Source organism: Mastigoproctus giganteus, chromosome 5 (genome assembly GCF_048544385.1).
Source record: "Mastigoproctus giganteus isolate SK-2022 chromosome 5, ASM4854438v1, whole genome shotgun sequence".
NCBI classification, from domain to species: domain Eukaryota; kingdom Metazoa; phylum Arthropoda; class Arachnida; order Uropygi; family Thelyphonidae; genus Mastigoproctus; species Mastigoproctus giganteus.
The window spans coordinates 153,324,474-153,337,056 of NC_143579.1; the positions used below are offsets into that span (position 1 = coordinate 153,324,474).

The 12,583-nt window shown below is 35.1% G+C and overlaps 1 protein-coding gene across 2 annotated transcripts in view; it reads left to right on the forward strand.

The window, feature by feature from the left end:
• The window catches only part of car (vacuolar protein sorting-associated protein 33A), a 302,059-nt gene that overhangs the window by 110,895 nt on the left and 178,581 nt on the right, over window positions 1-12,583 (forward strand). For both annotated transcript variants that reach the window (XM_090373474.1, XM_090373475.1), the window contains exon 7: window positions 2,493-2,667. In XM_090373474.1, the coding sequence (XP_090229600.1) occupies window positions 2,493-2,667 (175 nt within the window). The remainder of the gene's footprint in view (window positions 1-2,492; window positions 2,668-12,583) is intronic.

Consider the following 12,583-nt stretch of genomic DNA (forward strand, 5'->3'; position numbering starts at 1 on the left):
GGGCTCTTCCTCTACTGATCTGTGACACTTACCTCTGCCAAAGGGAAAAGGATATTTTTAAAGGCATTAAATGTCAAACAACTTCATGCAGCTCACACTCAAAGATATTGATTTTTCCCCAATTTATACAGATGGCTCTAAAGCTAATTAAAACATTGAAGTAGCCACAGTGTTTTCAAATACCATTATTTCAGCAACCCTTCCATCTGAATTCAGTATCTTCTGAGCTGAATTATATTCAATCAAACCAGGTTTAGAATTCTGTTCTGACTATTCTTTAAAATCTGTTATTTTCATTGATTCTCTAAGCTTAATCAAGGGATTATGTAATTCCTTAGATAAAGTTCACCCTGTTCTAGATGAAATCAGAAGCTTATTACTACAAATTGAAGAATGCCATCAACTGGTCATCTATTGGATTCTATCACATTTTGATATTTTAGACAATGACCTGGCTGATAAAGCTGCAAAAAATTCAACAGATTTTCTTAGATTTAATCAATATGCCTATTCCCGCATCAGACTATGCACTAACCGTTTATGCTGCATGTCTATCAGAATGGACAGCATTCTCAGAGTAATAATAAACTTCTTCAGTTTAAACAGGATCTGAAAATTTGGCGCTCGTGTCCAAGACGAGGAGTCCTTTCAAACCAAGAAATTTCATTCCCCCCTGACCCACCTTCATTTACTAACAGGAGATGATCCACCACAGTGTCCACATTGTTCTTTAAATCCAACTGTTAAACATATTCTCATTGACTGCCCCTACTATAAACAAGGCAGAACTTCAACTCTTGTTATCACTGGTTAATCTTCGTAAACCAATCGCTGTAGAAAATCTCATTGGTAACAAGGCGACATTTCTGATTTCAGCTTTTTTTCTGACTTTATTAAAATTTCTCATTACTTTATATAATAAATGAATAGGGACATTATAGCCATGGTAGCTTATGTTCTGTTAAATCCCCATAACAACCACAACAGCGTAAGGAAAGTAAAAAAGCACCACTCAAAAGAAACAATTTCGTTTCTCTAGAATCAAAGATACAAATTTTGATCATCATAAAAAAGGGGAAAGGTGTCATACGTTGCAAAAAGTGTATATTTAAATGAAGCAACAATCCGGACCATAAAGAAAAATGAATAGAAAATTAGAACTGCTGTTGCTGCAGGATCTTTCATTTCCGCAAATATGACAGCTTGTCACTATGCGCCAATAATTGAGAAAATGAAAAAAGCACTCTGTATTTGGATTGATGATAACAGTAAAAAAACGGATTCCATTAGATGTGCAGGCAGGCTGCCAGAACAACTCACAGGAGCTTGTCATTGATATTCAGGAATTTTGCTAGCAGGAATAAGGAAGTGATTATCTCATTGTATATGACAATGGTGAGGCCACACTTCGAGTACTGTGTACAGATCTAGCAGAAGGATGTAGAGTTGCTAGAAATAGTATAGAGAAGGGCAACAAGACTGGTGTTTTGGAGAACGAAGGAGTGCTCTTACAAAGAAAGGCTTAAGATCTGCAAATTGCACCATTTGAAGGCTAGGGACCTGTGAGGTGATGTGATTTAGGTGTATGAGGCCTTGAATGGTTTGAGCAGACTCGATGCGTAATCTGAGTAAGAGGGTTCTTCCTTTAGCTCAGATTATGAACCCGAGGGGGCATAAACTCAAATTGAAGAAAGACAGTTGTAGAATCGATGTACAAAAATTTGCCTTTATCCAGCAGGGAGTTGTTTGCTTGGACATGCTTCTATATTTCGTGGAATTTGATAGCTTAAATAAATTCATGGAAGAGCTAGACAAATTTATACAGCGCATGGATGGGTGAAAGGGAAGGGATTTTTTTTTTTTTTTTTCTGATTCTGTATAAGCTTGCTTTCTTGTATCATGCTATTAACACAGTTTCACACTACATGAGCTTTTATAGGAACCTAACTACTATGTTATACAAGGGTTACCTGTATTGATATAGTTTGCTGTATGTTCTTCTAAACTGTTTTGCACTCAAATATGTACACACATATATCCGTTTACTACTGGTTTCATTTGCTTCCACCCAACTAATAACTATTCCAGCACAATTTATTTTTGGTATACTATTGGTTTGTGCATAAAACATTGGATCCTGTTTTCAGGCAGTTATTTCAAGCCAGGAAATTGAACTGTTGCTTTAAAATAAGAACAAATTGATATTTAAAAACATTTGTGTAATTTCATTTTTTTGAAAACTGTGAAATTCTATGAAAAACTTGCTCAGGCATGTACATGTATGATATCAGGAAATGTACTCTTGAGAGGGTTAAGAGTTTTTAGTTTTAACTGAGTAAAATTCTCCGTTTAATTGATTTAATATTAATGAAAGTTACACCATATGAAAATTTAACATAACAAATGAAACTTTTAACATGATCAATTTTTAATGATTAAGAGATTAAGTTTATCTACCTTAATTAAAATTGATTTAAAGTTATTATTTTTAGCATGTTTTTGAGGTAATGACAAAGATGAGAAGAGAACAGTCAGGAAAAGATCCACAGATTCCTCCGCAAATTGATAATCTCCTGATATTGGATCGTGCTGTTGATCTTCTGACCCCATTAACAACACAGCTTACTTATGAAGGATTATTGGATGAAATATATGGAATTCATCATAGTAAGACTTGTTTTTTCTTCCTCTAGGCAGCTAAACTTTAAATACTCAGAGAAAATAATATCAGATAATATTGGCATTTCATGGACTAAATGTCTTAAATAATATAAACAAACTTCTTGATTAGTTAATGTAGCTTAGCTTACAGAATGTTATAAGCTCTCTGTTACAGTATTCTGGCTTTGTCACAGTTAGAGAGCTTGAATCTAGATCTCTCCAAAGAAGATTTTGGAGAGATCAGTTTTTTGAATGAACATGTGTAGGGACACAATACAGGATAAACCATGAGAACTCATATGCTTCGTAAATTTGTGCACTTTGACAAAAAAAAAAAAAAAAAAGTAGCCTGTTTGCCCTAACACCCTCCAAAAAATATATCAACACCAAAAGGTAATAATAATTAGCAGAACATCCTAGGTCACTTCTAATTCTTCCTCATTCCTCGATCACATGCAGCCATATTAGCTAAGAAGTACATCCCTCTGTTTATTTGATCCTGTATAATTCTTATATGAATATCCCTTGAGTTAAGCATTCTATATTCTAACAAAATTTTCTATATTTTGCATGATTAGATATTACTTTATTTAGTAATTAAAATAAGGACCATGTCAAGACTTAAGTGCCTGCAGAGAGAAAAACATTTACTTACTTAATAGCTTCCTAAAATCAGATTTAAAAATATATAATAATAATAGACTATACATTGCATACTTGTCTTGGGGACTTCATTAGTAGTATGAGAATATTAGAATCTTTACAGTTATGTTGCTTTATAATTTTTAAATATAGGAAAATTATTGGGAACACTGTGTAGCTTCACAGTGTTCCCAGTGCACAAGTTGTTTATGCTGCAAAACAGCACGAAACATTCTCCATTTTCATTTATTTGTTTTTCTGATCCATGAGGGCCAATCATGCATTCCAGTCCCTGTCTATTTGGCATTTGTACATTCATGTCACCATTGAGCATTTTGATATTGTGGCTAGGAATATCATTAATAGTGTCCTGTAGCTGATCATAGAACATGTCTTTTTCAGATTCGTCTGCATTCTCAGTCGGTGCACTTGGACGATGGTGGTCTTGGTGTGTTTTGAGTGGAACCTCGCTGAAATGATACATTTATTTACTAGTTTCCATCCAACTAATGTACATGCCACTTTCCTGCTTAGCACCGTACCAACACTGTTTACATGTAGGTTTTCATGTCTCGGGTACAAAATGGGCTTGCTGTTGCTGTATAACCTGTCGCTTTCCATTCATCTCATTTCACTGGTTCCCAAGAGGTCCATTTGCTAATTGCTGAATTCACGGAGCAGTTGTGCTAGATTCCCACACTGGTATAGTGTCTGCACATTCTAAGTTTCATTTCATGTGGTGGTTTTGGCACTCAGAAGTGGGCATCAAGGATTGGACTTCCTTTTGGCTTTCATCTAGCAACATCACAGTGAATGAACTCATATCCTTGTGCCGATCATGTTTAATTCGTTGGGATTCACTTATTGTTTCCCTAGCAGTTTGTAGTTATTATGGGCTAGGTTGTTATTCCAATGCCCAACCTTCCTCCTTTTTCTGCACCAATGTCGGTTCTGTGCTTAGGACCGACATTGGAGTTTCTATTTCTAGGGTGTTGCATAAATGGTTTATAGGAAAATGCACAAAATACATGTTAAGTTTTAAAGTTTGTTTCTGTAAGTGGTTGATTTGCAGTTGTGGCCTCCCCTCCTTGCTGCATATAGTGATATTGTCAAGGGCATCTGAAGTGTGTAAACAGCTAAGAGTTATATTTCATATAGTGAGGTATTTCTGTGAGGTGATGTTCAGGTTCAAGAACAGTATTGCCTTAGAGACTAGATCAGGAGTGGTGGCGAACTCATGGCATGCATACAAATTTTTTGGGCATGTGAAATTGAGCATTCCAAAAAAATTTCAAACTTCTAAACATCACTCCAGGAATCTTGTTTAAATCTTGTCTACCTTGTTTAAATATTTCCCAAACCTACAAAGATACAGTACTGATCTTGAAACATGAAAAAACAGACCATCAGAGCCTTCAAATGCTGTCTTCATGTCATTGAGTCAACTATTGAACAATTTTCTTCAAGATTTGTTAAGTTCAGAGAATTGGAATAAACTGCAAAATTCATTAAGTTTGCAGACAGTGTAAAACTAGCCGAACTGAACCTGAAAATATTTTTGTGGATCGACCTGGATGATTTTGAGATGGAATTGATTGATTTCCAGAGCATCTCAATTTGGAGGCAAAAATTTATCGAGCTCAGAGCTGATGTAGAAAATACTAAAAATAAACGATTAATGGTGAGATTAGCAAAGAAAACTGCAGAAAATGAGGTATTAAAGGTTTGGAATTCCATTCCTGAAACTTTTGTTTGTTTAAAAAATCTCGGAATAGCATTATGAACAATTTTCTCATTGACATTCTTGTGAGTCATTGTTCTCGGTGACGAACTTTAAGTCTAGTTTTATGGATGAAACTAGTGCTGCATGCATAGCTCTAAAAGTTACAAAGTATAATCCTGATATAAAGTATTTGTCATCAATGATGCAGCAACAGAAGTTGACTAATATTTAATATACATACTTACTTTCCTTTCCTTTAGTTTTGATGTTTTATGTTTATAATATAAGAGTTGATCATTTTATATTAAATTTGTTTTGTAAGCTAAAAGTTAATTTTTTTTTATGAATTATTTTATTTTAATACCTTAATTAAAGCATTTTTGAAATGTCTAATTTCATTGTTTTTTTTTTTTTGTTTTTTTTTTTGTTACACTTTTGTTAAGTTAAACTAATGTGAAAAATTATATATTGTGCAAAATTCCAAGGGGCACATGAGGGTAGTTTTTTAAAAGGATTTAGCCAATTTTGATGTGCACCCTGAAAAAAGTTTGCCACCCCTGGAATAGACTGTGAAAGGCTTGACCCAGTTCAACCATCACAAGCAGAGTATTCTAATTCAAGTTTTTTTTTAAGATGTAGGACTGGGCAAATGATGAAATCAGATATATATATATATATGATAACTGGGACAATGCATCTGAATATACTAGACCAGTGTGCTTCTTGATTAGACCGGGGTTCGAGCCTGTGACCACCAAATACGGAAGATGCGGAAAGGCCAGGGATTGACCACCGTATATTCCATGGAAATATGGCCTTAGTTGCTAATGCTCCTAAAAAAAAAAAAAAAAACTAGACCAATGGTGTCCAACCTACGGCCCACTAATAACTTTTACACGACCCATGCAAAAAGTGAACTAAACAGCATTTTAGATAGTCACGCCACTGTGTGTATAGGTTTTCAGGCATCAAGCTCGACTGTATCAAACACGTACATGAGTCCAGTGCAGGCATATATGCTAAGTACAATTATGTATGCATCAATCTTTTCATATTGTGAAATTCTTCTATTTCGATATATTATTGACTTATTATTAATAACTTGGGGCTTAAAGGGGAACAGGTATCCTGTGTGTTATCAGACAATCAGCTTAAAACACTGATGGATCCAATATCTCTCTATAACAGAAGATTTAGGAGAAGTCCGGTTGGCCTGCCTCCCTAAAATCAACTCATGCACACCTCAATGGTAAGCCCTGTTACGTCACTTAGGTGGCAACGAACATGTAGAGTGGTTCTCTTCAAGATGCCTGGTCAGCGTGAAGAGGAAAAGACCAAACCCTCCAGCATATGACAGCATAACAATACAAATGGCCCTCAGTCCCCAGCAGCTTTCACTCTCTCTCTTACGGCAGCGAGAAGATCAGAATGGAAGCAGACGGTGCAAAGAATCTCTGAGTACGACCAGGCTGCCATGCACGGAAACTGAAATTGACCTGTTATAACGTACGATCACTCATTGGTGAAGACAGGATATTGGAATTAGAAAATGTGAATTGGAATATCATCGGTTTGGCTGAAACAAGAAGAAGAAATGAATCACTTATAAGTTTATCAAGTGGAAATCTGCTGTACACCAATGGAAACAGTGAAAGGAGTGAAGGTGGAGTTGGGTTTCTGGTCCATAAAGATTTTAAAAACATTTTGGAATTCAAAAGTACATCACCAAGGGTGTCAAGACTAATACTAAAGATTTCTAAGCGGTACAAGCTAAAGATTATAATGATTTATGCACCAACATCGAGCCATGATGATGAAGAGGTTGAAGAAATGTACACCGAAATTGAGTCTCTAGATGAGCAGAAAACCCACTACACTATTATTATGGGGGACTTCAATGCTAAGGTTGGAAAAAGGCAAAACAGCGCAGAAAGAGTAACTATAGGAAATTTTGGAATTGGTGAAAGAAATAAGAGGTTGAAAGACTTGTGGAATTTGCAGAATCTCAAGGACTGTCAGTAATGAACACTTTTTTCAAGAAAAGGGTAAACAGAAAGTGGACATGGAAGAGTCCAAATGGATTAACAACTAATGAAATCGACTTCATCCTCCCTAACAGAAGATATATTATGAATGATGTTACCGTCCTGAATAAGGTAAATGTTGGAAGTGATCACAGAATGGTAAGATGTACACTTGATATAGATGTAGGAAAGGAAAGGAAAAAACTGACTCGAGTAAATAATACAAAGGTCTTTCAGATAACAGAGGAGGAGAAAAAGCAGTATGTACTGGAACTTAAGAACAAGTTTGAGCTTCTGCAGACTGCTCAGGACCAAGATATCGACGAGGAATACTACAACTTTCTGAAAGTGATAAAGCCCAAGAAACCTATAGGGAAAAAGAAATCCAAAGAATAAAAAATTAGTCAAGAAATACTTGTCATGATGAACCGAAGACGACAAATGAAGAGGAAGAACACCGACAAGGAGAAAATTGAGTATACTGAGTTATGCAAAGCCATTAGAAAGAGACTCAGAGAGAACATAAGATTTAACACAAGAAAAGTAGAACAAGCATTAAGGGAAAACAAAGGATTTAAATCAGCAGCCATGAGCAGTAATACAGAAAGACAAATGATACTGAAACTGAAGAATAGTGATCGTGTACTTATAAACAGTAGAGAAGGCATAATTCAAATAGCAGAAGACTACTATAGAGAATTATACAAGGAGCGAGGGAATGACACCAGCAGTGGGGAAGATGGATTGCAAAGTAGCAACACATACAACATGCCCCATATTCTTCCTGATGAGGTAGAACATGCATTGAAGAAAATGAAAATTTGGAAAGCCCCGGGGGGGAAGATGAAGTTACTGTAGAGTTGTTAAAATTGGGAGGAAGAGACATAACACAAAAACTGACAAGGCTCTTCACAAAGTGCATTAGACAAGGTATGACACCTAAGCAGTGGAATAATACAATCATAGTTTTGCTGCATAAGAAAGGAGATAAATCAGAAATTGGAAATTATAGACCAATTAGCTTGTTATCCCATATCTACAAGTTGTTCACAAGGGTCATTACTAACAGATTAGAAAGAATATTTGATGAGAATCAACCAAAAGAGCAAGCTGGCTTTAGGACAGGATTCTCAACCATGGATCACCTTCACATAATATCACAGCTAATGGAGAAAGCAAATGAATATAAAACACCATTATGCCTGGCATTTGTGGATTATGAAAAGGCATTTGACTCCATACAGCATAAGGCAATGTTTCGGACACTGGAAAGACAAGGCATAGATACCCCCATATATTATGATTTTGAAGAAAATATATGAGACTGCTACCTCCTTTATTAGACTAGACAAAGACAATAGGAAATTTAAAATCGAGAAAGGAGTTCGACAAGGAGACGCAGTATCTCCGAAGCTGTTTACTGCTGCTCTTGAAGAAGCTTTCAGAAGATTAGACTGGTCGCAGAAAGGAGTCAGTGTGAACAGAAAGGAGTCAGTGTGAACAGAGAGTACCTAAACCATTTACGATTTGCAGATGACATTGTGTTCATAAGCCACGATCCCAAAGAATTACAGGAAAATCTTAATCAATTATGCACAGTTAAGGATTTTGGACTAAAGATGAATATGGCTAAAACAAAAGTAATGATGAACAAGTATGCCACAGAAAGGGAAATAATGATTGAAGGAGCAGTAATTGAAAAGTGGAGTTATATACTTATCTGGGACAAGTTATTAGCTGTAATAATGATAAATGGCTGGAAGTCAAGAGAAGAATAAATTTTGGATAGCATTCAGGAAATATAGTCACATACTGAAGAGCAATATCCCAGTTTGTCTGAAACGTAAAATAATGAATCAATGTATACTCCCCACCATGACTTATGGAAGTGAAACTTGGGCACTCACCAAAAGAATGGAAGAGAAGCTGAGAACTACACAGCGAAGAATGGAACGAATTATACTGGGAATCAGACTGTTAGATAAGAAGAGAAACACATGGATTAGGCAAACAAACTCAAGTAAAGAACATTCTTATCAAAACTAAAAAACTAAAATGGTCTTGGGCAGGACACATAGCTCGAAGACATGATGACAGATGGACTAAGAAAATAACAGAATGGTACCCAAGAGGAGCTAGAAGAAAACCTGGAAGACAAAGGCGGAGATGGATAGATGAAATTCATGAGTTTTTGGGTAGTAAATGGATGGCCAGTGCTCAAAACAGAAGGAACTGGAAAGTTGCTGGAGAGGCCTTCATCCTGCAGTGGGTTGAAAATGGCTGATGATGATATTAATAACTTATTATTGACTTATTATTAATTGGTATTGAATTAAAAAATTATCCTTAAAAATGTTCCAAAAGAGGCAAGTCGATTTGGAGTGTCGTGTTTTTAATCAAAGGTTTACTGAAGACTATTTCTTCATTGAGTAAGACGAAAATGCAGTGTATTTGGTGTGTAAGGAGACTGTCAATTTTTAAAGAATATAATTTAAAATTACACTGTGATTCCAAGCATAACTGTTATGATCAATATAAAGGAGTGTTCAAAGTTACAAAATGAATTAAGAAAACAACAAAACACTGAAAACGTATCAGTCAAGAAATTTATCTGCTCTAAGTGCCAGTTATCAAGTTACACATTTGAGCACTTTTGAAAGTAAACCTTCAGTGATGGTGAATTTGTTAAACATTATTTGTTTTAAAAGTTGCGAAAGAAGTTTTTGTCCAGATACAATAATACAAGACAGTTTATCTTGACACACAATTATGTGAAGAGTAGAAGATATTGGAAAGAATTTGTTCGAACAACCTTTGAAAAACATAAAACAAATGAAATATTTTAGTGTGGCACTCGAATAGAGTACTGATGAAAATGACACAGCCCAACTCCTTACCTTCATACTTGTAATTAACGATAATTTTGTACCAGCTGAAGATTTAGCTGACCTACAGAGCATGCACAGAACAACTACAGGTGAAAATCTTTTTGAAAATTTTTACCAATCTAATGAAAAGGATTAAATATTAAAAACCTGGTATGAGTCACAACTGATGGTGGAAAAAATATGATTATTAAAAACATTGGGCTTATGGATAGAATAACCAAGAAAATTATATAGATATCGGAGTTGAACCTTCAATGTGAATTCACTGCATCGTGCATCAAGAAGCTCTTGGTGGGAAATTATTGAACCTCCAAAACATGAATGTGGTTATTTCAATTGTAAGTTTTATAAGATCATTGTATGTTTCAGCAGTTTCTTTCAGAAATTGCTGATGTAATTATCTCCTGGCGCATAATAGCCTTAGATGCTAATGTGCCAATAAAATCATAATCTAATCTAATTTCATAAATTGAAGTTGAGTACGAAGATGTAATTTTACATTGTGCAATGAGATGACTTAGTCGTGGCAAACTGTTATATTGTTTCTTTAAACTGTGTCATGAAATTGATATTTTTATGACAGAAAAAGGAAAACCAATAAAACAACTATCGAACATGGAGTGGCTGTTTCATCTTGCAGTGCTTACAGACATTTCTAGTTATTTAAATGCCCTTAATTTAAAACTACAAGGGAAAGGAAAATTGGTCTCTGATTTGTATGGTGACATCAAATCATTTCAGAATAGGTTATTATTTAAATCCAAACTTGGGCAACCATTCAGTTCACTTTGAATGTTATATCAAGCAAAAAGAGAAACAGATACGTTAGAACCTAGGTAAGGATATTCCCGCATAAGAAGTTTTCCCCTTTACTAGGTTTGGTTTCATAAGTCCCAATTTCAACTCTATATATTGTAATGTATTATTTTCGTGCGTAAGAAGTTTCCTGGGTAAAAAGTTTGTGATAAAGAATACACAGATACACAGTATATTATTATAATGATGTTTTTCCACTTAACACATTTTTTAAATATAGAAATTGTTTATTTCTATATTTATTTATTCATGAGTCGATCGTGTTAAGCACAGTGAAATGTTTGCCCTTAAGTTCTCATGGTTCTGAATTACTTAGTGGATTATTTAGGAGGAGAGGAGCAAGGCAATGCCCCTGCCTATTAGCAAGGGCACATGATGCAAGAAAGCAAGCTTATATAGGATCGGTCAAAAACACACACACACACACACACCTTCTCATTTCACTCATCCACCCACTCCAACTGTTTGTCTAGTTCTGCCTCGAATCTGTTTAAGCTGTCAACTTGTAATTGTAATTGTGACCTAAGGTGTGTTAAAAGCTGAACTTATAATACTGTACTTTATTTATTTCTGTAGATTACCATTAGTATTTTTGGTTATTCTTTAAATAATAACCATTTTTTTGTCTATCTGCTGTATTGGCTCTAATTATTTGTCCCTCCTTGGCAGTTTTATTTTAATGCTGCACATATTAATTTGTATAAATTAGTATTATTAGTATTAATACCTTCAGAAATTTTCTAATTTGGAAGGATGAACTCCAAAAGAATAAAAGGGAAAGGCTTTGACATTAAAAGAAAAACTTTGTCATAAAAACGGTGGAATCAAATCCCTCTTGCACAAGAGTCAAGGTGGCAAAAAAACTTAATATGGCAGTTTCTACAGTAAATGGAAATATGTCATGAAAAGAAGTGTTGAACTGAAATTCCCTTAATTTTTCATGTTAAGTTTAAAAGGATACGAACTGGAAAATATGGAGATGTGGAGAAGCACCGAAATTGCTGATAGGCTTGACGTGGATTCCTTCCAATGGGTGGATTGATAGATTTAAGAAGAAATATGGTTTAGTTTACAAAGTAATTTGCGGAGAATCTTCTAGTGTGAATATGTTACAAGTTGATGAGTGGAGAAAAAGGAAACTACATGTTTTGATCAAACAATATAGAAAATGTGATATTTTTAATGTTGATGAATTAGGACTCTTATAATCTATGGTTGGTATTACAATGGTTTGTAGCCCTCCAAAGTTCAACCCTACTCGACAACATCTTATTCCTTAATATTTAATTTCTCTCATTGGGCTTTCTTTTCCCCTGAAATACCTAATAAGACATGTATTCAAAGGACAGAATTGCCATGATCGTAAACTGAGTAAGGAAAGAATTACAGTGCAAGTGGGGGCTAATATCGATGGCTCAGAGAAACTACCATTGCTTGTGATAGGAAAACCCAAGAAACCATGATGTTTCAAGAATGTGAAAACACTTCCATGTAAATACAGGAACAATAAAACGGCATGGTTGACCTGTGCTCTTATTGATAAGTATTTAACAGCTATAGATTCAAAGATGGCAGGAGAGAATAGAAAAATTCTTTTATTTGTCTATAACTGCCCTGCTTATCCAGAAAAACAATGAGCACTTAATGTCCATGTGGAGTTCTTCACTAGAGATTCTACATCAGTTGTGCAACCAATGGATCAGGGAGTGATCAAAGTTTTAAAGATGCATTTTAGTAAGTACAGTAATACCCCGAAGTTACGCGATAGGTGGGTTTGACGAAAATCGCTTAAGTCGAATTCGCGTAAGTCGGGGTACAACTTTGCATAT